Source organism: Aedes albopictus, chromosome 1, assembly GCF_035046485.1.
Source record: "Aedes albopictus strain Foshan chromosome 1, AalbF5, whole genome shotgun sequence".
Classification (NCBI taxonomy): domain Eukaryota; kingdom Metazoa; phylum Arthropoda; class Insecta; order Diptera; family Culicidae; genus Aedes; species Aedes albopictus.
Window position 1 is genome coordinate 230,829,696 of NC_085136.1, and position 26,151 is coordinate 230,855,846.

At 40.4% G+C, this 26,151-nt stretch overlaps 1 protein-coding gene across 1 annotated transcript in view; it reads right to left on the minus strand.

The window, feature by feature from the left end:
- Nucleotides 1–26,151, minus strand: part of LOC109430734 (high-affinity choline transporter 1) — a 93,709-nt gene that overhangs the window by 23,518 nt on the left and 44,040 nt on the right. The window contains exons 3-7 of the mRNA XM_019706812.3: nt 12,894–13,001; nt 12,320–12,774; nt 11,767–11,896; nt 11,374–11,695; nt 5,571–5,613 (exon numbers count right to left, since the gene is read on the minus strand). Of these exons, the coding sequence (XP_019562357.2) occupies nt 5,571–5,613; nt 11,374–11,695; nt 11,767–11,896; nt 12,320–12,774; nt 12,894–13,001 (1,058 nt within the window). The remainder of the gene's footprint in view (nt 1–5,570; nt 5,614–11,373; nt 11,696–11,766; nt 11,897–12,319; nt 12,775–12,893; nt 13,002–26,151) is intronic.

A 26,151-nucleotide genomic window follows, 5' to 3' on the forward strand; every position in this document is an offset into this window, starting at 1 on the left:
TTTATGAATGTCTTGACAAGACCTATGGAGAATGCCCAAAACACGACGTTAAGATTGTCATCGGTGACGCCAATGCACAGGTCGGAAGAGAGAATTTTTTCCGTCCAATCATCGGTACGGAGAGCCTTCACTCCGTCACTAATGACAACGGCCTGAGATTAGTCAACTTTGCTGCAGCCAGGGGGATTGCCATTAGTAGCACCTACTTTGCACGCAAGGATATCCGAAAGCACACCTGGAGACACCCAAACGGCGAGACTTGCAACTAAATCGACCATGTGCTGGTAGATGGCCGACATTTCTCGGACGTAATTGATGTTAGAACTTGTCGAGGTCCCAACATCGACTCAGATCACTATCTCGTAGTTAGTAAGATTCGAGCTCGGTTATCAACCGTGTCGGACTCTAGGAACCGGCGATCGATGCGTTTCAACATCCAGTGGTTTTCAGCAGACGGTACGGTAACTGACTATCACCAGAAGCTGGACGAGCGGATAAGTGAGATCAACGAGAACGATAATCTCAACACTCTGTGGGAGTCTATCCACGGAGCACTGAGTACAGCAGCGCGGGAGGTGATAGGTACTGCTCAAAGACGACCTAGAAACGGGTGGTTTGACCAGGAGTGCCAGAGAGTAACGGACGATAGCCAGAAGCCGGATGTTGGTGTCGGGGACCCGGCGGAGCAGGGAGCGATATAGGGAAGCAAGAGCAGCTGAAAAACGAATCCACCGCAAAAAGAAAAAAGAGCACGAGGAAAATGTGATTGCTCAGGCGCAAGAGAATATGCAACAGAATGATATGCGGAAATTTTACGAAACTGTTAATGGCGTGCGGAGAAAAACAGCGCCTTCTTCCGTCATGTGCAACGACCGTAATGGAAACTTGCTGACAGACAAGACAATGGTGGCTGCCAGGTGGAGAGAGCACTTCGAGGTATTGTTGAACGGTGGGAGTGGAAGAGCGACGGACAGAATTCAAATCGACGACGACGGACAAGCTGTGGAACCTCCAACGCTAGACGAGGTCAAGACAGCCATTAGGAATCTGAAGAACAACAAGGCTGCTGGGAAGGACGAACTCCCGGCCGAGCTTCTCAAGCACGGTAGTGAGCAGCTGTATCAACTCTTACACCGTATTATAGTGAAGATATGGGAGGAGGAAGAACTGCCTGCTAGTTGGTTGGATGGTCTCATTTGCCCTCTTTTCAAGAAAGGGCATCGACTGGAGTGCGCGAATTACAGAGGAATAACACTCCTCAATTCAGCGTACAAAATTTTGTCCGGAGTTTTGTTCCACAGGCTGAGGCCGATTGAGGAGTCCTTCGTCGGAGATTATCAGGCAGGATTTCGTGAGGGCCGATCAACGACGGACCAGATGTTCACCCTGCGGCAGATTCTCGATAAATTTCGAGAGTACAACTTGCAGACCCATCATCTGTTTAGTGATTTCAAGGCGGCGTACGATTCAGTGAAGAGAAACGAGTTATGGCAGATTATGATCGAACATGGTTTTCCGGCGAAGCTGATTAGACTGATTCGTGCGACGCTTGACGGATCGAAATCAAGTGTACGGGTTGCGGATGAAATTTCGTCATCGTTCGTAACCTTTGACGGACTGCAGCAGGGCAGGCTCTTTCGAACTTACTGTTCAACATAGCACTGGAAGGAGCGATAAGGAGAGCTGGTGTGCACAGGAGCGGAACCATTGTCACGAAGTCGCATATGCTCCTGGGCTTCGCGGACGATATCGACATTATCGGAATCGACCGTCGGGCCGTGGAAGAGGCGTTCGTACCTTTTTAATCGGGAGACTGCGAAGATTGGACTTACGATCAACACCACAAAGACTAAGTACATGATTGCTGGTGTTCAACGTCGGTCCGGCTGTGGAAGTGGTGACGAAGTGGTGCTAGGTGGGGAAAAGTTTGAAGTTGTGGATGAATTTGTTTATCTTGGTACTCTAGTGACGTGCGATAATGAGGTTACCCGCGAGGTGAAAAAACGGATTGCGGCTGCAAATCGGGCCTTTTTCGGTCTGCGAAACCAGCTGAGGTCCCGCAGGCTGCAAACGAAGACAAAACTCGCGTTGTACAAGTCTCTGATTCTCCCGGTCGCTTTATAGGGCCATGAAACGTGGACGTTAAAAGAAGTTGATCGGAGAGCCTTTGGAGTCTTCGAACTTAAAGTCCTGCGAACAATACTCGGCGGTAAACTGGAGGACGGCATCTGGCGGCGTCGCATGAACTACGAATTGTACCAGGTATATAAAGAGATGGATATAGTGAAGCGAATACAACACGGCAGGCTGCGGAGGGCTGGACACGTAGCTCGTATGCCGGAGGAACGACAAGCTAAAATTATATTCAGCAGAGAGCCAGGAAGGGGTCGTCGGCTTTGTGGGAGGCCGCGCACACGTTGGCTTTTGGCAGTTGAGGAGGACCTAAGGACTCTAAACGTTCAGGGCGACTGGAAGCGATTGGCCCAGGACCGAGGCCAGTGGAGGCGGATACTTCATTCGGCGCAGACTCACCGCTACGAGTTGTAGCCCATCAAGTATCAAGTAAGTAAGATCGGAAAAGGATTGTTTAATCTACCTTAAGACGCAAGAAGTAAATCAAAATTTATAAATACAAGCACGTTATAATCGAAAGAGAGGAGACTTAGAGAGAGCCTCTCATCTGCACTTAGGACCTATAGAAATGATTGGCCTGAATTGCTCTACTATTATCTGCAAACTAAAATAATTCTTGTTGAATCGTGGATGAGAGAGGCTTTCCGAGGAAGTTCACCAGACTGATAATAGCAACGAACGGTAAATGCTGTTCTAAACTACATACAGGATTTCAGGTTAATTGTCCAGTTCATTCAAATCTCATCGAGAAATGCGACAAGGAGATGGACCTTCCAACTTAGTATGCGAAATCGTTCTGGAAGGTGTAATACGAAATACGATGAACCAGGCTCAACAACCGAAGTACGATCTTCACAAAATCCGGCCATTTTTTCTGCTTTGCAGATGACACGACTATTGCTCGATTGAGTGAAATAAGTGTTGGCCCTGAATGGTTAAAATTTTTGCATCGGAAACAACGGCGTAGCCAGCTTTTTCTTTTTTCTTGCTCACTCTCCGGAAAAATAGTTTGTTAGGATTTAGTTTTGTGCTGGAAATACTCTCTATACATGTGAACATGATGAATAACACAAGCAAGAGAACCAGAATCTCCTTCCTCTCGGCATTTTCGGCATTTCGAAAACGTTAAACAGTTATCATCACCCCTGGCATGACACTGACAGTGAAGGATGGTTAGAAGTGGAACATTATCGCTAACTAACAACGGATGGTGGAGGGTTCCAGAATGACGTCAGAGTAAAATTCGAATCCCACGTGGACTTACCACACAATAAGGGGGAAAATCAGCCAAGGTCGTTGACGGAAACATAATCAATTAATCATGACAATTTGGGCGGTGCCAATCAGGGTGAAGTTTTAGTTGTGAATAAGTTTCGTTGATTTGTTTTTTTTTTTATGATAAAACAAGGCTGATTTTGGGAAATGCGAAGACAACTCAAATATAGTTTTTGACCAATTTGTAGAGGAATGTTATCATTTTCATCTATGATGAGATTATTTTTAAGTACATTACCTATATAGATTTGAAGCCATAGATAAGTAAAAGAATAACATCACAAATTGCTTGAAACCCCTCGAAGAGGATTTTCCCTTTTTCAAACATGTTTGGTTAAAACGAAGAACCATAACAATTGCTAATTTCTTAATTAACACGACACATAATATAGTATTTCATCAGTATCCTTCAGATGCCGTTCGAAACCCATATTTTTTATTTAAATTATCTTTTGTTTTGAACACATAGGAAGGCTTTACGTAACAAAATCACACGATTGCTCAAGCATAGCCTTAACCCAACGCATGATATTTCTATATCCTCATAAGCCGACGATAAGTGAAAAACTCGAGAGAATAAGCATCCCTTTTTCCTCCTCCACCAGTCCGCACTGCTGGCTGTTACGCCGCGGAAAGACGAGCGAATTGAATGCTCAATGTCACACGAGAACACTTGCCCGGAAAAGCTCTCGGCATGGGTATCCTGTTACGTGAAAACAGGGCGGCCTAGGCTACGCGAATGGTGGAGTGGTTGACATCGGTAGAGGTGGATATGACAATGCTGATTGCTTGCACAAAAGGCTGTTAAAAGTCTCGGTTCGCCTACGGGTTCGTGTCGAAGGATGTTGAAAGTGGTTCCCTGTGCTATTGTTGAACTATATGTATAATTTGAATTTGTCAGTGTTTCGAAATTTTTATATCACCGAAATCTGAAGCTGATGTACGCATTCGCTCATTTTTCACAAATTTTTCCAAGAAAAATATCACATTTTTAAAAGAAACCACGAATAACTTTTTAAATTAAGGATGTACACGTTTGTTGTCTTAAAAGAAGTGCTAAATTATGAATGAATTCGGTAAAAAGAAATACTTGAGCATTTTTGCAAAATCATTAAAATCAACGGATTTGAATTGAGTCGAATGATTGTTCATTGTTGTACCTTTTAATTCCACTTTCTCGTCCTTTGACTTCCACTTGCAGTCTCTTACGGTGTCAGTTATCCTCCTCAGTCAGTAGATGATTACTGACATTGAGGAAGACCGCAAGTGGTAGTCTAAATACGCGATAACTGTTAAAGGATAAGAGGGCGGAATTAAAAGGTACAACAGTAATAATCGCACTCAATTGGAGAGCGTATTCAGCGTAGAGCGTAGAGGGTTCGAAATGTTACAAGATTGTCGGATGAAGAAATTTTCAGGACGACTTATTCCTCAAAGCAGTCGCAATATTACGTGCCGGTCAGAGTGGGCGCGTCACGCGGCGCAACGCGGAAATTTGCCCGCAAAGGAATAACAATCAATAATAAGGAGCTGTCAAATCGTATGGGAAATCCGCATCGCGTCGCGTGACGCGTCCACTCTGGCCGTACCCTTATGCATCCACAACCACTTGACTTCTAAAGGTCATTGTCCACTCAATCTCAGAAAGCAGGAAGACTCTCTCCAAAAGAAGTCCACAGTGAAATGGGTCGAACACCCAGGTAATGTATATTAATGGTTGGTCCATCAGCGAAAGCAAAACTTTAACGGGGCACACAGCGAACGGCAGTCGTACGCTTGAGATGGCGGTGCATGACGACGAGCTAATGCATATTTATTTATTTATGGTTGGAAGACTGTGAAACTTCAGGATTGGACTTTCAGGGAAACATTTTTGTTCTATGTAACTTTTATTTCTAGGGATATCGATACCGAAGAAGTTGTAAACGAATAATGCTATAGTATAGCAGTTATACATTTATCTTAGGGTTCACCCATTAAGTACGTCACGGTTTTAATAGGAAGAAGCGGGTTTGTGAAAATGTGACAAGCATTGCAAAAGGTACATATAGGAGAAATCCGTATTTAGAGGGTCGAAAATTCCCAATTTTGGCACGACGTACTTAATGGATGCTACCTTAGTATACATAATTGATAAGAAAACTCTCGAGAAAGCTACTCACCTGAGGGAATAGAATGCAGTACACCAAATCGGAACACATAGACCTGTGAAGAAAAGATGGAAAAAGAATGGCTGAATCAATTATGCTTAACTAGTCAGTACTGGGATCACAGTGAGTTGTTTATCGGAAAGGTTTTGCGTAAGTTTGAAACTGATTATTTACAAGTCATTACAACAGTATTTTTTTGCTCTAAATCAATTAAAAATATAAATCAAACAGTAGTATTCTTGGTCAAATACCAAGAAAACTAAGAGCCGTGAATTTGAATTTATGCATACATTTTGCATTAGTCTCCAAACAACTTGTACAATGGTTCCGAGTCATTTAGCCTAATGTCATTTGGCCGAATACCGTTAGACCGAACGCCATTTGGTCGTAAGGGTTATTTGGCGAATTCCAATTGGTCGAAACAGGAATGATGATCTTAAATGATCGTGCCACTGTTCTCCACATCAGTATAACACGAAAGAACAGTCTAACAGACAAGGTGATTCAACAAATAGCTCCTATACTATTTTCAAATTGATTTTTAAATAGGCTCCCGGGCATCAAAATCCATGAAAATAAGGATTTTGCCCAGTTTCACAGATTCAGAAATTGGGATTACCTCAACACGGCCAAAGAAACCAATTGCTTGAACAAATATGTTCGTCATACCATACAACATAACTCGCAATACAACACCTCAACATACCCTCTGAAACCATAAATTCATTTAATGACGTGTATTCATTTGGTTCATACAGATTATTTTATTACCACGATGTTGCAACAAAGTTTATCTACATAAGAGGCAAATGTTGCACAATGATTGATGCAGCAGTTGTGCAGATACTACGGTAGGCTTTGAGCATCTTAGTCAATATGTAATCCACCCAAACCCCGAGGATCTGTTTGATTTCATGCTACGGATGACTATTTATGTAAAGCGTCGATCCTTTGGCGGATCATGCTGAGATGTTGATGGCATGATTTACACTTATGAAAGGTTTCCAAAGTGCCCAGACAAGCGTTTCAATAACTGTTCAGACATATCTTTCGCGAGCATCGTAGCATTCATCTAAGTCTTACTAAGGCAGGTAATTGAATTGCATAGGAGACGAGTGTCACTGGTATTTGCAGCTTTCTCGTCTTCGCCGGCTAGGGAATCTGCTCATATTTTGTCCCATCTCTATTATCACATGAGTGAATCACTTCCTTTTCAAGAGCTGAAAAGCGTGGTGTTCCTTCGCTCTTCTATTCTGCTCCTTATACCATCTCTTATCCACTGCTTTCTCTCAGAGCGTAGCTCACTGATTGTCGCCTTCCAGAATATCTGCAGTACGATTCTCCAGCTCCTCGACGAACTTTTTTTTTTTCACCGCAGCATCTTCCTGTCGGTGTGGGTGGAGCCGGTACTCGATGATTGGCTTTGGCTCCTCCTGTCGATTCATCTACACTTGTTCCGCACATCAGAAAGGATCCGCCACCATTTTCGTCTAGGCGCTGTCCATAAACTACGTAGACTTTTTTTCGGCCATCTGAGACCCCCCCCCCTCCCCCTCGTAGACTTTTGCTCATACAAAATTTTCGAAATTTGTATGGAGCGTAGACTTTGGCCAGACCCCCCGTCCCCCCTCAGAGTCTACGTAGATTATGGACAGGCCCTAATGAAGATATGGTCGATTCTTACTCGTTTCTCCGAGAACACGGCGTTCCATGGCTTGCTCATCACCATTTGAGTTCCCAGTTCCCAAATAGAATGCAAGCTGAAATGTCAGCTCTGTCTTGTGATCAAAGATGATTTGATTCTTAAACCTGAAACACATAGCGTCCGTTCCGTCAAAGTTTGTTTTTTTGCATTTTTCCATGGGAAATCTGTCAAACTACTGTTATGCAAACGCAAACGTATCCATTGTGAGGGGCACAGTAAGGGTGGTACATGCTACACTTTTCTAGGAAATTGAAATGATTATATTCTTAAGAAACAAACTATCAATTTCAAGATTTACAAGTGCGTTTATTGAGTCAAACTGTACATTTGTCACCAGGCATTTGACGTTGTGTAAAAAAATATGTATGGCAGAGGGAATAGAATAAAAAAAATAGACGACTATGAATGGTACGAAACGCGAATGAAAATGTGAGTGTCGTGTTTCACTTCAAATCTTCGAATTTTTAACATTTAGAGCCAACCAACCTGACTAGAAAATTGTAACAAAAATATAACATAATCATAACAAACCATGTTATTCATGACTCATAGTGCTATAATCATATTTAATATCTTTGGCGTATTTTAAATACTTTAACTCAATTTTATCACATTATGTTATAAATGCTGTTTTATAACTCATAATTTAGTTTTGATTCTTCGACATTTACACAGTAATGTTACAAAACTGTATCAAACTTTGATAGTAATCTTGAAGCTTAAATTCGTATCGAATTTTATTATAATTTTGATTTGATTATAACACAATAAGTTATTGTCTTGATTAGACCAGTGTACTTTTTGTTACAATTTTAGTTATTTTAACACCATCCCCGATGAGAAAGGCATAACAAAAACATAACCAAATTATATCAACGATTGATATCTATATCAAGGTTTGTTATATTTAGATATATTTGTTGGAATCGGTACGAAAACTAGTTTGTATTATTTCAAGGTTCTAACAAAGTCAGTTACAATAAATGAATATGTGATTTGATCATCATTACATCAACATTATAACAAACTCTGTAATAATTTTTAAAATGCAATGTGTAACTAATCAATATTTTTTGGTAGTGTTTCGTGCGTAAATTAACCGCTGTATGGGCGCCACTGTGTTTAGAGAATACAAAATTGTTTATATCCTTTATTGTATTAACTACCAAAACAACTCATATCTTCATCAAATTTGTACAGAAATCTTATGTCTTTGGAAGGTGGAAAATAAGGTAAGCAACTCCACCATTACGTGATGATATTGGGTAATTTTAAATATTTCTTATCATGATCCAGATCACCTGCACAGTTCGTATGTTCAGCAAAGTTGTTCATGATTCTTGAAATCCTCGAATCGGTGTAATATTTTTTGCACAATTTCACTATTACGAGCTATTTGATATGTTAAATCTCATTATTCTGCTGTCCTAGGAAGGTCGGATCATCACTCATCAGCAAAGTTGTCGAGAAGTCCTTGGCTCTCAAGCGAAAAATGTTATATGTAATTGAACGGCGGTGTTTACATTTGTTTACAGGATTTTATACATGTCTTACAGGTTGTCTGTTTATTATGGATGGCCACGGAGTACTTTCAGGGAATATTTCTAGAGATATTAAAAGTATTTCTCTTGTAGGTCTTCTAGGGAGCTCACTAGAAGTTCTTCCACTATTCCTACGTGAATTCTTAATGACGATCCTCCAGGCAAATATTCAAATATTTTTCCAAAAGTGCTTAAAGAGATATCCCCTAGAGTTCCTCTTGAAATTCTGGTTGGAGAATTCTTCAGCAATTTCTCCAAGGATTTCTTAAGAAAGACTTCCAAAGATTCCTTCAAAAAATTACTCTAAAGATTCCTACGGTAATTCCTCCAAGAAATTCCTCTAGAGATTCTTTCCAATTATTTTCAAAGCATTCCTCCAGGAATTTCTGCAAAAAATCCTTAAGAAATTCCTCCACGTATTCTTCCGGGTAATCCTCTTAGAAATTCTTCAACAATTCCTCCATGATTTTTTCCATGGCCTCCTCTTTGAATTCTTCTAAGAATTTTGCCCCAAGGATTTGTTGAAAGTATATTCCGTATACATGTTGGGATCCCAAGTAAACCACTCCTATGAGCCATCATCTATGATCATAGAACACGAAAACACATTCCAATTCACCAATTATATTTCACTGACCAGATCATGTCGCCTTTGATCTGTCGGAGCGCTCAGCTCAAATTACTGATATGTATACAATTGTACAGTATACAGATCATTCGTAATAGGGATTTGCCGCAAGTTTTAACTTAAGTTAAAAACCCCACATACATTTCCTCCCTTGAGAGCTTCTTCAGAGATTCAAAAAAAAAAACTTTAAGACATTCTTAATAAATTACTTCAGCCTATGCATCACAAATTACTCAAAGGATACTCCATCAGGAAAAATCCATCAGAAATTCTGAAGGATCTCAGTAATTATTGAAGTTCTAGTTTTAAAGTTAAACTTTTCAATCCAATTCCAATTTCTTAGTTCTGTTGTGAATATCACTACAATTAACTACAGCTTTTTTCCGCATGGATAATCTGTGTATGCATATCTGCCGATCGAAGTAGTTATGTACTGAGTTAATAAAATATTTAGTTCAACAGCGAAACGAAGTGTTTTGATATTCCTTTGGATATCCTGACCACTCTGTGTTCGAAAACAAATTACTTCAAGTATTTATCAAAAGGTTTCTTTACAAATTTTATCGACAATTACACCAATGACTCATTAGGGAAATGTTTTTTTTATCCTTTTAAAAATTCATTCATAAATTCCTCCAAGGGAACATTCCTGCAAGAATTTGCGGTGGATATTCCTACCGAAACATTCACCACTTAAGCGCCATAATACTACTGAACAACTTGGCAGAAGGAATATCATTAAATAATAATGAAATAAAACATGCCAAAAAAAAAACGCTTTAAACATTCAAACAAACGCTGGTGCAACTAGTGCTTAGTTCCACGCTTTTCACTATTTGAAAGTTATTAGCTAAATGTTCAACTTAGTTAATAACACGAAGATATAATTGCTATCAACTGTATTAAAAACAGTTTCGTGTGACGTCCATTCGCGTAGGCACAGCGATGTGGGCTCCAGCTCCGAAGTAGTGAACGCTGGCTCTAGTGCACAACGAGCGCACACGACATTGAAGATGAGGGACTAAATGGGCTGTAGTAACGTGCATGGTGACGTCATAACTGGGTATGGTGACGTCATACTTTCCCTCTTCGGTATGTTGGATCAGCGAGTCTATTTATAGAGGAGCTACCAATATGAAGAACCATTTCAGCATATGTCGCCCCTCACTTCAAGTGCTGTGATGGCCACACTGGTAAAAACGACGAGTTCCTGTTCTAGGTTCTAGCCGTCGTAGGTTCGAATCCCTGGGTTTTATGTATACTATGTGGAGAAGTTTTTTGATGCCAGTAACTTTTTACTAAAAATAAAGTTTCACTCTAAAAATTGATTACCCAAAAATGAGTTAATTTTTACACTACTTAATTTTTACCCAATATATTTATAACTGCTTTATAACAACATGTGATATTTTTTGAATGATTTTTTATATCTCATTTTGTTATAAGCTTGTTATAATTGTATCAAGACCTGTTATAATTATGTTATGACTAGAGCAATTTTAGTTATAATTTTTGTAACTCATTTTATAACTCATTCTGTTATGAAAAATCTTTGAAATAAATAACTTAATCGGTTATAATTTTGTTATCCCTTTCTGATCGGGTCATGTATTATTAATTTAGTTTTCTAGTCGGGATATCAATATGAGAGTAATTATACGAGCGATATAATTTGAAAACGTTGGCCAGAGAAAGCTTCTAGCCAGAGGGATTTGCTAAATCAGAAAACTGGATGAGCATTACATACATAAATAAAATCACACACAAAATGTGCTTGTCCGCTTGTCCATTAAAATAAAGGGAATGAGACTCCATTTGTTTCGATGTGTCATCAGCACGAAAGTTCCGAATAGTCATCATTGCGTATACAGTTACATGTAGTGCAAAACCACTTTCCCGGAAAACAATGAAAGCCGTAAAGCAAAGGAAAAGAGCACTCACCACAAACCGTAGATGGAGGGTATCGTTAGGGCCATTATGGTGGAGAGGATGCCCACCACCAGGATCGATACGCGCATCACCCAGATAATTTCCATTTCTGAGGCACGCTGGCGGAAGATCAGTCGGTACACGTTCCGGGCAAACATGGACGACGCGGATAATACTGATGAATCGGCCGAGGACATGACCGCAGCGGACACGGCCCCCAAGCCGAAGAATGACACAAAGTCCGGCGTCAGGTACTGCAGCACCATCGGCAGAATCATGCTGGTCTCCTGGGCTGTCAGCGGCCAGGGGCCTTTGTAGTCAGTTTCGTTCCATGCTGTGCGGTTGGGTCAACGTTTCAAGAATTATGGTAACGAATGGAATGTGTATAAAAGTTAAGATACTTACGAGTTGCTTTCGCGATGGCTCCAATCAAAACTGGTGGGATTGCCATTAGGATGCAGCCAAAAGCGGCCACGTAGGATAAGATTTGGGCCCGTCCAGCTGTTTTGCTCGACAAAACACGTTGGAAATATACCTAAATGGTGAAAAAGTTTGTTTTAAAGTTGATAACGCTTAACTACTGTTCTAACAAAATATAAAGAAATAAGAATCAAATCAAACAGTGCTATTATCTTTAGTTTTGAGAAAGATGAAAATATGAGCGCTCTGCTGAACAATAGGAATGGTCTTCCTAGGTAATTTGGGAGCAACATCTCAAGTATTTTGTGTATTACATATGTCAAGCAAACTTCTCAAAAAGTAAAATGTGTTAAAATCTGTCTATCAGAAACGAATCATAATCCTGCTTAGAAACAAACATGTTTACTAAGAACAATATTTTAAAACCATTTTCGCTTAGAAACCAAACTGGCATAGATTTGTCAGCTCCCAAAATAATATGTACACCTTTTCTAGCTAGGATCCCTTTTGAAAATAATGAAAAAAAAAACTCACTCACCTGCCATGGTATGCCACCGAATATCAACAGTAGTCCATAGTCTGCATAATACCAATGATAACCCTCGCCGATTTCGCCGATCCAGTCGACATCCATCCCCGACAAGCTCTTGACGTGGTCATTGGACCAAGCGAACGGAATACACATCCACAGCCCGATGAAGATACAGAACAGCTGTATGACGTCGGTGTACGCCACCGAGTACAGCCCTCCGAACAGGGTGTAGAATACCGCGATACACGCGGACAGGATAACCGAGGTCTCCTGTTCCATGTCGATGATGACCGACAGGGTAGCGCCGAGGGCGGCCAGGATACCGGCAGCCCAGAACACCTCTCCGCACAGAGCCGGCAAAAACAGCAGTCCTCCCATGCGCTCTCCAAAGCTGTCCTGCAGCGGATCCAACATGGTGATGTAACCTTGCTTTCGCATCGGATTGGCGAAGAAGATTCCACCTGAGAAAGGAAGAAAATCGAATTAAATTTCAAAGATTAAATTACTTTGTTAACTCCAACAGTTTTGCTATTTGTGCCGAAAATTGGTAAAACGAGGCATCACACAAGTATTCACTTACCGAAAACCAAACTAAGTGCATAGCCGAACGGAGCCTGGCACCAGACCAGGCCGGATGTGTAGATTGCCTCCGCTGTACCGTTGATGTACCCGCCGCCGACCCATGTGGCTGTATAGAGGGAGAAATGGGAGAATAATACTCGTTAATTCTTGTTGCAAAGCTACAGCAGTGGGGTGCAATAGTATATAGAAAGTTAATATAAAACGCACCGGTAGGCATTACTATTGACATGGTAATTAGGTAAACTACGTTGTGTATGGCAGCTCAGTGGACAAGAGCAACCAGGACAATCGACCAGACAATTATAATTAACATCCCGGGATCAGTTAACTTGTTGAAAATAATTACACGCACTTCGATTACGTCGACGTCTATTCACAATCACGGGTAAGTACGGGCTGTATAATAATACTAGACATTGAACAATACTGTCTCGTTTCGTCATTTAACTCCCACACGACCCCTATAGCCACAGCTGTAAAGGCGTGCTGAGGCTGCCGGGATCGATTCCCAGTCGGCCCAGGAACTTTTCGTAAAGAAAGTTCCCTTGACTTTCTTGGGTATAGAGCATCGCGGTATAATATAGGGCTCTCGCGACCCCCGGCCTGCAAGCGCGAAACGAAGGTTGCGAAACCGTGGTATAGAGTATCTTCGTGCCTGCCACACGATGTACACATGCAAAATGGTCATTGGCACAGGAAGGTATATGGGAGTGCTCATAGAACATTACACTAACTTGAGAAGGTGGCTTTGTCCCAGTTGGGACATTACACCAAGAAGAATAAGAGAAGAAGACGTACATACATATGACATCTGTTTTCAATATAGGTACCAAGGGGCTAACACGTCTAATATGATATTTTCACACTGCTTTCTAAAAAACATGTTATCTATTCATTCTGAGAAAAAAAAAGTCATCAAGCTAATCTCACTTTCTTAAACGTGTTTTCATGGTGATACTTTGAATAACATGTTATATAGTTTCCAGTCTGAACATAGCATAAGTAATTGATAACCTCATCAGTGGGCTGTCACCACTAAAGCCTGTATCCGCAATAATCGGGACACAGAAATACAGCAATAACTCTGCAATGGACTCTTTGAAATTGCTCAAATTTCACCTGGGAACATCTTAAGATGTGTAGATTTCACCTGCAAAATTTCATCTGAATCAGGGCAGTACTTTTTGCTGTAGCAATGAAATAGTAGAACGTGGGCATTTGAATTTTGTACAGCACCTAGATTTGCTTGTCATCGCTTTAACTTTTGAAATTGAAAAAGGATGTGGCTGAAACACAAACACAAACCTCTCAATATACGTTTCTTGCATGGGCAAAATATCAAAAAAATCGTCGTATTATCAAAAATTTTATAGCCAAAACATGTATTGGGACTAACCCTGATTTTACCCCTTTTGACAGTAATTAGTGAGCACCCCTTATTTTTCAGATTGTACGGTTGAAAGTACAATTCCAAAAATCATGAAATTTTGCAGGCATAGTATGCACTTAATTACCTATATTCTGTGAAAATTTCATGGAAATTGACCGAGGCATTTAAAAGCTATGAATAGGCTAACATCACATATGAAAAACACGAAACTTTTCACAAACACTCACGCCTATCAAAGCTGGTAGCTCTCACACCAGTTGATCAAAGTTGATGAAATTTTGTATGAAAGTGCCTTTGTATGTATCACAACTGCCTACGAAATTTCGTTACTATTCTTGCTGTACTTTGGTCGGTAGCGCAAAATAACCATCTGTCATGCAGATGAAAATTGGTCGTGACTGTACAAAATAGTTAAACGCACATCGTTTTGTTTTTGAGCTACAGTTAAAAGTAATGCACCGATTTTTATGAAATTTGGCACAAATAATAAACCAACATCATTGAGCATTTAGTAAATTTTTTTGTCCGTTTTTTTTTATTCGTAGCAGAGTTACAGCTTTATTTCTGTGTTCCGATTATTGCGGATACAGGCTTTAACTCCAGCACTCTTCCTTAGTGCGGCCATCATACCAATACCAGGTACTGTAGTAGTAGTATGGGACAAACATCAAATCCTTGCTCCAGTCGACTTTTTCGATCCCATTCAGGTTCCATATGAACTGTGCAAAATTTCAGCGCAATCGCTGAAACTATAATTTAGCGCAAGCGGTTCAAGGTTTTCATAGAATTTACTAATGGGAAAGTTATACTTTCAGATAAAAAATCCCAGATTTCGCTCCTTGTCTCCTTAATTCAAATCGATCAACGTTTCTTGTAGAAAAATCATTCATGAAACTTTCCTTCGAAGACCGCAAAACAATTGGATGCTTGTGGAAAAAGTTATTGATTTATTACCGATTAGTGATCCAACAAACGGCTTTTTGTTTTTATTTATTAGCAGCACTGTAGCTGCTGCCTTGGCTGCTGCTGTTTCTGGGGGTGGTGATGCCTCCCGCCACCCCATTCAACAACGGCAGCAGTGCTGCTAATAAAACAACAAAAAGCCGTGCGTTGGATCACTAATCGGTAATAAACCAATAACTTTTTCCACATGCACCCAATCGTTTTGCGGTCTTTGAAGGGAAGTTTTATAAATGATTTTTCTACAAGAAGCGTTGATCGATTTGAATTAAGGCCTTTTCTTGTGTCATCACAAAATGGCTTCTTCAGAATCATCATCCAAATTCAACTTTACACAGTATTGCACTAATACATTTACGTAAGAAAATCGACGCTTACCTTTTCTCTAAAATTCTCCACTTCACGCAAGATATTTCAAATTTGTCTCAATTATTCAAATTTGTCTCAACCGCACCAAGAGTTCGATGGCAATGTTTACCACCCACCACAGTACAACGACGACGGCAGCAGCGCGACGCGACGGTGCTGTCCAGCGCACAATCATCGATCATTGAACGCAGTGATGTCGATCTTGCGGGCCAATTCATCAATAAAATCAATCAAAATCATTGAAATGGTCAACTCAAATTTATCGATTATACGTCGTAAAATCGAAAACTATTCTTCGAATGATAATTGTTGTACTTTGAATCACATATGATAGTAATAAAAGCAAATATTTGTTATTTGTGAAATTTCCTCCGCGCTGTCTGCCAACACTGCTGCTGCTTGCAAACATCAACAGCGGAAGAGCATACTAAGAGTATTCGATCATTTTTGCTTATTACACATAAAATTCGGTGTTTTTCGTAATATTGAGACATGCTTCATTGTTATTTAGCAAAACAGAGTAGTCTACTGCTTGATTTGCTTTTAAATGATTAATAATCTTGAAATGTTTTCATTGGTGAAAGCGAGACAAAGAGGTGCTGTTTTTGTTTGTTTGTTTATAAAACAAATGTAAAAAGGCAACACCACTACTGTTGCGCTCGATGATTGTTACAAATAAGAATCGAAAAAGAAGTGCTGAAATAGGAGTGATACGGGGAGTCACCTTAAAGAGACAAGGGGCGACCTCTGGGATTTTTTATCTGAAAGTGTAACTTCTCCCATAGTAAATACTATGAAAACTTTGATCCGCTTGCGCTAAATTATAGTTACACCTATTGCGCTGAGGAGAGACCAACGGATCTGGAGATGTCAACAGCTTGTGGGGAAGTATCCACGAAGCAGTGACAACAACAGCGCAAGAGGTGATTGGTACCGCTCAGCGACGCCAACGTAATGGTTGGTTTGACGAGGACTGCCAACGAGCGACGAACGAAAAAAATGCCGCCAGAAGTCGAATGCTAGTGGCCGGTACCCGGCAGAACAGAGAGCGGTACAGGGTTGCAAGAGCAGAAGAGAAACGAATCCACCGCAGGAAAAAACGGCAACACGAAGAGAGTGTTATTGCTGAAGCGCAGGAAAGTATGGACATGAACTAGGACAGGAACGATATGCGGAGATTTTATGCAACTGTCAATGGCGCGCGGCACAAGACTGCGCCCCTAGGACAGGAACGATATGCGGAGATTTTATGCAACTGTCAATGGCGCGCGGCACAAGACTGCGCCAGTGCCCGCCATGTGCAATGACCGGGAAGGAAATTTGCTGACAGACAAAACAATGGTGGCAGCCAGGTGGAAGGAGCACTTCGAAGATTTGTTGAATGGTAGCAGTGAAGGAGCACCCAGGAACAGGATTAACATAATGGATGACAGTCAAGCAGTGGAACCACCAACACTGGATGAGGTTAAAAAGGCCCTTAAGGAGCTGAAAAACAGCAAGGCTGCTGGGAAGGACGAGATCCCGGTCGAACTTCTTAAGCACGGAAGCGAGCAGCTACATCAATCAATCCATCAGATTATTATAAAGATTTGGGAGGATGAAGAATTGCCCACCAGTTGGTTGGATGGCCTCATATGCCCAATCTACAAGAAAGGGCACAGACTGGAGTGTGCCAATTACAGAGGGATTACCCTTTTAAATTCGGCGTATAAGATACTGTCGCGTGTCCTGTTCAACAGACTGCGACCTCTTGAGGAGTCCTTCGTCGGCGAATACCAGGCTGGTTTTCGTGAGGGCCGGTCAACGACGGATCAAATGCTTACCCTGCGGATGATCCTAGATAAATTTCGGGAATATAACTTGCAGACTCACCATCTGTTCATTGATTTTAAAGCAGCGTACGATTCAGTGAAAAGAAATGAGCTTTGGCAGATAATGTCAGAACATGGTTTTCCGGCGAAACTAATTAGGCTGATACGCGCAACGCTGGATGGATCAAAATCAAGTATTCGGATCGCGGACGAAGTGTCTACGTCGTTTGTGACCTTGGATGGATTGAAGCAGGGGGATGCTCTTTCAAATTTATTGTTCAACATTGCACTCGAAGGAGCGATTAGGAGGTCAGGCGTGCAGAGGAATGGCTCTATCATCACACGGTCGCACATGCTCCTCGGTTTTGCGGACGATATTGATCTCATCGGCATCGAGGCTTGACGATTAACTCTACCAAGACGAAGTACATGATAGCGGGTAGAGACAGAAGTAGGCCTAGTGGTGTTAGTGCTGAGGTAGTGATTGATGGGGAAGTGTTTGATGTTGTTGAAGAATTTGTTTATCTTGGAACACTTGTGACATGTGACAATGACGTTTCCCGTGAAGTGAAAAGGCGTATTGCAGCTGCGAATAGGGCCTTTTACGGATTGCGTAGCCAGCTTAGGTCCCGTAACTTGCAAACGCAAACAAAATTCGCTCTGTATAAGACGCTGATTCTTCCGGTTGCCCTCTACGGTCACGAAGCGTGGGCGTTAAAGGAGGTAGACCGAAAAGCTTTTGGAGTTTTTGAGCGCAAAGTGCTGCGGACAATTCTCGGTGGGAAACAAGAAAATGGAGTGTGGCGCAGACGCATGAACCACGAGTTGTACCAAGTGTACGAAGATGCGAATATTGTCAAACGTATAAAATACGGCAGACTTCAGTGGGCTGGACACGTAGTGCGAATGTCGGAAGAAAGAATAGCGAAAATAATATTCAGCAAAGAACCCGGTAGAGGTAGGCGACTTCGTGGGCGGCCGCGAACTCGCTGGCTGCACGCGGTTGAAGAAGATCTACGATCCCTACACGTTCGGGGAAACTGGAGGAACATCGCCCAAGACCGACGAAGATGGTGCTCTACTATACGCTCGGCATTGGAGTAAAGTTACTTTGTAGCCAACAAGGTATCAGGTATTGCGCTGAAATTTTGTACAGTTCATATGGGACCTAAATGGGATCTAAAAAGTCGACTGGAGCGAGGATTTATTTTTTCCATACAAGCGTGTCCCATACTACTGTAGTAGTACGTTGTTCATTTCCGTTTCCGTTATGTAGGCCTAGGGTTGGACAGTTAGGAATACCTTGTGTCAATAAATACATTCTGTTCCCAACCATCGACTAGATTACTTCTACAACCCGAGCAGAAGAAAATAACAAGAGAATAACATATCAAGGTATTTATCTTAAATACTACCATACCTTGATATGCCCTTCATTGGGTGGTAATAAGAGGCAAAATAACAAAAACGAATATCAAAATTTTGTATAAATAACACCTAGAAAATAACAAGTCTTGTTATTTCAATAATTAATGCATACCTAAAATTAACTCTGCTCAAGTACCTCCAAATGTTATTATGATGTTCTCATGACATTTTGTAGAATAACGCAGAAATAACAATTTTAGGTATTAGAGCACATGTTGCTCTTCGCATGGTATTTGTAAGGTATGCTCTTCTGCTCGGGAACTTCAGAAGTGGGATCAACGATTTTTCCATCGTGGAAACCAAAACAATTCGAGATGCACGTCATACTGCCAGTAGTCCAGGACGGCTGTCAGATTGCTTTAAATTGAAAATGAGGGAGTTCAAAACATCGTTCATTTTTCAAACGCTGTAATTCAAGAAGCGTTTATCAATCAATAGGGTCCTAAAATTAAAGACGAAATCTCGCTTATACTGAATAATACGATCAAGCATGGTATTCTAATCGGAATTGTACTTTACTCGAACTTGAAAAACAAAGGAATAATGAGAAAATTCGAAATAAAAAAAATAGTAAATAGTTCTACTTTGACATTTGAGGTCAACCTTGTGTGACTGAGCTCGACATTTTTCGCACTGGGATTTCAAAAATGTTCCTATCTGACATACACGGTGAAAAAAAATCACTCAAAGTATGTGTAATAAGCTAGGGACGAGACAAAATGCTAAAAAAATAAAAAATATATATTTTCAACTACGGTTAATAAAAACGTAAAAAATGAGTAAATATGTACTCTTGAACCATATATTGTGGTTTAAAACAAGAATCCCGATAGGACTTTAGGAGCCTATTTCCGATACACCCGCCGGATGTCAACAAATTTATTTCACTTTTCAATACGAATGAAGTCACATCAAAATCATGGATAGAAAATATAGAAAATTTTAAGAAACTCTACTCTTTGTCGAGTCATACCATCCTTCATCATGCAGTTTGGTATGGAGCTATCCGATCAAGATTTGGAATAATACAACATACAACAATGAATTAGCTGGAAGAAGCAGACGTCCATTTCCGTTTAAGGAATCTAAATTAGAATAATTAGCCACAGAAGTCCAATGTTGCGACCGTTCGTGTGACTAACATCTAGTTTGAAACGCCCTTACAGCGTCATTAATGGTACTAGAAGTGTCAAATAAATTTTGTTTACCAAAACAAAGAACCCTTCACAAGATGGACACTTAAAAATAGATAATTATTGCAGTTAAAGCTTATAAAATAATTGAATAGGAAAAGTGATTACAGCGCCATTGAAGTTCTAGTGTATTTATATTGAATCGAATGAAGTTTCCCGAAGAGGATTTTTAAAAGTTCGTGTATGAAATTATGGTTATCGGAAAAATATCAACCACAGTAAACTGCCGTTATAAAAACGTAATCCATGGATTTCAAGACCCACGACTCCTAACGATTCTGTCTTTTCATAAGTATAATTCAGTAATGGAAATTATTTTGTATATGTAGAGAAAAAAGAGAAAGTAGATAGTAAGATACAAAGTAGGAGGAAAGGGACGTGCCAGGGATTGAACACATGACCTTCTGCATACGAATCAGAAGCGGTAGCCACTAGACTACCAAGCCCGTCTCGCGTTTAAGCATACACAAAAATTGGGTAAAAAATAAAGATCCTATTAACCCTCGTATGGATAAAAGTATAATGGAGGTATTTGAGCACAAGAAAAAACTTTCAAATTCCAACGTTCATCGTGGCATGGAACGTTTGAATATTCAATCCTATAGTAAGCCAAAAAACAGCCAAAACGAAGCCCGAAACAAGAACCATGGATCGGGCCCAGACAACTGAAGAGTAGGCGTGTCCATACTTTCTGGGGCAGTCTTTAGATCACTTATAGGGCACTGCATGGAATTCTCGCCTTCTCTTTCACTCTTACAGAAATTTTGTAAACAACAAGGCCAAGAAACGTCAAAATTCCATACAAAATCAAAACAATGCAGTGCCCTATACCCCTCAAATGCGGTGGTCACAGGCGATAGAAAATCGTGATTTTCTCAACTTTTTCGTTAAGGTTTTTGTCAAAACGCCAAGTACCGTCAAGGCGCCAGTCACCGTTACAATATTTACATATTACCATCGAATAATGAAACAATATTTCATCACTTTCACTACACGGAGAAAAAATATTTGTAAATACAAACAAATTTTAGTTCAATTCAACCGTAATTCAACGTTAATGTTGGCGCAAACGACGGTTTTGTTCGATTTTACTGCCCTGGGTAGTTAAATCAAACTAAAATAGCATGTTGATGGATTTTCATAATTTCCAGTTATTTTTACAACCATCCATTTAAAACAACAAAAATATTTGTTGTTCCATATGGCAGCTCTAAAAATGATCACCAATATTAGTTGTTTCAAACCAAAATGTGTCAGGTAAAATTACTGGGATACAGTTTAGATTAAACGGGGTTGGGTTGTTGAATTTACCGACCAGTTTGTTGTTTTTGGTTTTTTCCAAATAAATGAGAAAAATGTGTAAAATTGTATTTCAAATATCGCTTAAATGTCTAAACTAAACTTTACACTTTATTCATCCCACTGGGGGGAACGATCACAAACAAGATCACACCCGAGATCAAGATATCACCGGAGATGAGTTTGTGAATTCGAATTGTATGACGGGGCCTGCAGGATTCCACTGGAAATGGATCAGGAAGATACGGAAGTAGTACGGACCATGAATCCGGTTTATATGTTATCGCCTCACTGAAGAATCCGGTCAAACTCCGGTACCGCACTCGCAGAAGCACCCGTTCTCCTTCTCGTCAAATGAGAAATTGTTCGCTGTATGGAAAAAACTCCAACGCTCACCTCCGCCATGTTGTTGTTTTATGCTGATGGGAAGAAACTAATTTAAATTTAGTAACAAGTTTATATCATGCCGAATATCATCCCAATAATCAAAAACTTACTTGCTATTACTTTCTTTTTGGTTTATTTTCCGAAACAAGCTTTATGATCTTCCGAGCCTCTTAATATTTCTTCCGAGCTTGTTTACGCGCACAACTATAGTTTCATCAAACGATTTACCTTCAGATGATTGGCAGTTCTCAGTGCGAGCGGTGTCGGCGATACAACATTTAACCCTTATGTGGCCGGCAGGGTACCCGGGTACCCAGCACCCATTTAAAAAACACGGTGTAGAAAAAAGCAAAAAGTTTGCCGGCCACATAACGGTTAAATAAACCGAGATATTAGTTTCAAATGAACGGTCCGGTTGTTTTATCTCCAAAAAAAAGTTTAATTTATTTCAACCGGCAGTATTTGTTGGTTCAATCCAGCATGTTGGTTTGTTTCTTCAATTTCTAACTGAAAAGGAACAACCTGAATTCCGGTTAAAACAAACTAAGTTCATGTTAGAAAACAACAAATATATTGGTTTGAAATCACCATTCTTGAGAAAACAGTGATTAGTAAAAACAACTAAATTCGTAGTTCGTTTCTAACTAATCCAAATGGTTTGAATCAGCAAAATGTAGTTTGTTTACAATTAATTTTCTGGTTCGGAATTCAACAACCGTGTTGGTTGTTTCAAACTGAACTGATTTTTCTCCGTGTATAACACTAATAAACTGCTTCTGTGTCAAAACGGTGGTTGAAACATTTTACAATGTTATTTTGACACTAAAGATTGTTTACATTTGGCGTAAACCAGCTCGTCCACTGCATTCTTAGTAGAAAAACGTAAAGTGCGCTTTCGCGATTTAAGCGGTTAACTAAATATAGTTACGATTTAATTCCACCAAGAATCTGACAAATTCACATAAAAGGTATGCATTATGCATTAACGCACTCCCGACAAACTCGCAAAATGTGAGTTCTTCCTTCGGAAGGGAAGTAAAGTGTGGGTCCCGAGATGAATGAATGAACGATGAAAGAAGACTAGTGCTACAACAAATCTTGTTAATACAGATAAAAAAAAGTGCACGATAAATGGGTAACCCTAAAATTCGGTGGTCGCCATTCACCGTGCATTTGTTTACAGCACTGTTTGAATAGGATGGACCAGAAGAAACGCTATTCCGAAGACGATCTAGAGAAAGCACTTGATGCCATCCGGTGCGGATCACCAGTGAGGTTGGTTAGCCGTAGGTTTCGAGTTCCGGAACAGACTCTTCGTGGTAAAATCCACGATAAATACGCGATTGGAGCACAAGCTGGTGGCACTGCAGTGCTATCCACACATAACGAGGGAAACATTGTGGGATGGACTAAAAACTCGGCTCACAGGGGATTCCCAATCACGAAAAAGGGATTCGGATGATTATGGGGCAATTTATCCGACTGCGAAAGCTAAAAACTCCGTCCAAAAACGGGATTCCAGGTAGGACATGGAAAGACACCCTGGAATATCCGCCAGGAAATCTAACGTTTTTAATAACCGGGCGGAGGTAGAAGAACACCAACTGAGGAATTGGTTTAAAGAAGTATTCAAACAGCCGACTGACGAAAGAATGGAACATTTGTTGAAATTGCCACATCTAATTTTCAACCTGGACGAAACTGCTTTCCATCTGGTAGTGCAAAACCAAAAGTTCTTGGCCCCGAAGGATATTAAGCATGTTCAATCCGTGTTTGGCAACAGTGATAAGGAGAGTAATACAGCGCTGTTTGCAGGAAGTGCTGCTGGGCAGCAGCTACCTCCTTTGGTATTGTTTCCATACAAGCATCGGCTTCCGAGGGAAATCGCTCGAAGTGCTCCTAAGGACTATAATGTAGGGATTACTGGATGAAAAAGGAGAGAATTCCGTTTCCTGTTTTGCTCTTCGTTGACGGCCATAAGAGCCATGTGAGTACTGATTTATGTCTGCGGAATCAAATCGTTTTGATTGCTCTGTACCCAAACTCTACGCAGCTCATCCAGCCTCTTGACGTGAGCTCTTTGCGCCCCTGAAAAGGTATTGGGACGACGTAGTTCTCGACGAACGAAGCCGGCGTGAAGGACAAACAATCCCTAAAGCAGGAATCTGTACACTAGTTCAACTAGCGATCAGGAATGGATTCCGAAAAAGTGGAATTTATGCGAATGCAGTAGATTTCGCGTCTCTACCCGCCAGTGCCGGCCACGAAACCGTCTCATCAATTACGAACGCTGTTGCTTCTGAGCCCCTGGCACCAGAAGAATCCATGCATCTGTAAGCGCTTGAAGGCCGCCTAACTGTTAAACAGAATACTGAGTTCCAGAGGGCTGAAAACGACGTGATCTGGAAAGGAAATATCGGAGATACCAGTTTGTTCTATCTATGGCAAGGAATGAAACAGTGTTGTGGAGTAACCGCATCCACACCATCTCACCGAGCCAATCCTACAACTGAGGGTGGACACAATGCTGTTCCTGTTTTAGAGTCGAATGGTAAATACATACTTTCTATATACATTTTCTAACATTCAAATAACCTTTTGTCTTTACAGACGTTGAATCTACGCAGGCCAACAATGAAGTTGAAGCAGATACCGTAAACCGGGGTCAAATTGATCAGCGGGGTGAAATTGATCACTCGGGTACTACATTGTAATTCCACACTAGGAACTCTTAAGCGTCGTAATGATCTTAAACTTTTTACGTCATCTGATTCGTAGATGTCTAGAGATGAGTGTAGACTTTTATTTTTTTTAGAAAATGTTAGTTTTGCCTTATTTTTTCAAGGAATTTGCAATGTATTTCTCATTTAGCTTAAATCATTGCTACTAAACAATCAATTGCTAATAGGACTTCCCGTGAATTCTTTGTTTTAACATTTTTGTGCAGCCTTGGTAGGGATGTAATGCAGCTAATCAGGAAATGAAATAGTTATAAAAAGTTCATTTTATGAAGAAATAGTCATTTCTTGTGATAGACTTTAGGTGTGTGCCTAACTTTAGGCGTTTAAGGGGAAATTTCGAAATTTAATTTTGCATTTAATGTAATAAATTCACTAGTTGTAAGATTTAAAACGCGTTTTTCGGTTTTAGAAGAGCAAAATTAAGTGGTGAAGGAAATTTTCCTTTCCAACCGATGCTTAATTGTATACTGATCAATTTCCATGGAGATCCACTGGGTACTGGTTTTACAGATATTCTTTTGGTAATATTTGAACAGGCGCTGATGTTATCCGCAAAAGTTGTTTTTAAGTGATCAATTTGACCCCGGATTACGGTACTCAAGTTTCGGCAATGATTGAGCCGGTATTCGATGATGTAGCTGCATTCAACTTGTCAGCACCATCCCAAAAGAGGTAGAAACGAGAAACTATTCGTCCTCCATCAGTTTCCACGAGTAAAAAAGCTTCTGTTGAATTCATGAAAGCAAAAGAACAAGAAAAAAAAGAATGAACGAGAAGAGAAACGCGCCGAAAAGAAAACCGAAACGATGATCAAAAGGCAGGAACGGGGAGAAAAACGTAACAGTAAGGCTGCAGTCAACAAAAAGGTCAAAAACCAGAAGTGAATGATTAAAAAAATAAAGAAATGGGTTCTTATATGCAGTTGAAGCAGGTATTTCAAATTTTCAAAAAATTTTCAAAAATTAAAAAAAAAAATAATCCACACTGCAGTTAAGTAAATGTTCATTCATGACAACAATTGAACATTTAGGATATAAGATTTCAGAAAAAGGAATTGGTCCAAGTGATCGTCACATAGAATGCATTAGAAACTTTGATTCCTTAAAATCAAGCAGAAGCCCATCGTTTTATAGGTTTGGCATGTTATTTTAGGCGATTCATTTAATGAGCAAACACAATTTAACGGTTAACGAAATCTATCCGTCACATTCATAAACCGTTAAATTGCGTTCACCTCTTAATAAGGCTGACATTTTTTTTTTTCAACAAGATGAAAACTATTTTATATTCCAAGAAAACACGGGGGAACAATCAGTCTTCCTTATTGTTTCTGACTGCACATATGCGTGAACAACATCAAATTTAGTAGGGTATTGGTTCCCTTATTAAGCCGGGAGCGGTCGCGTCGTGTACTGAGTACACGCACCATAAAAAATGCACGCTTGTGGTACATAGCGTGAGCGTGGTATCGTTGAAGGTGGTCGAAGACGCGACTGCTGGAGGGTTAAGCATATGGCTTTCGAATACGATGAATTTGGGAGCATGAGGTTACTTATGGCACTCATACCCTATGTACTCTCTAAAATAAAAACTCTCATTTTTGAGTAGCGCCCATGCCGCACAGGGACTGTGTTGGAAACATACATTTTTTTAAATTGCTCGTACGCTCACATTTTTG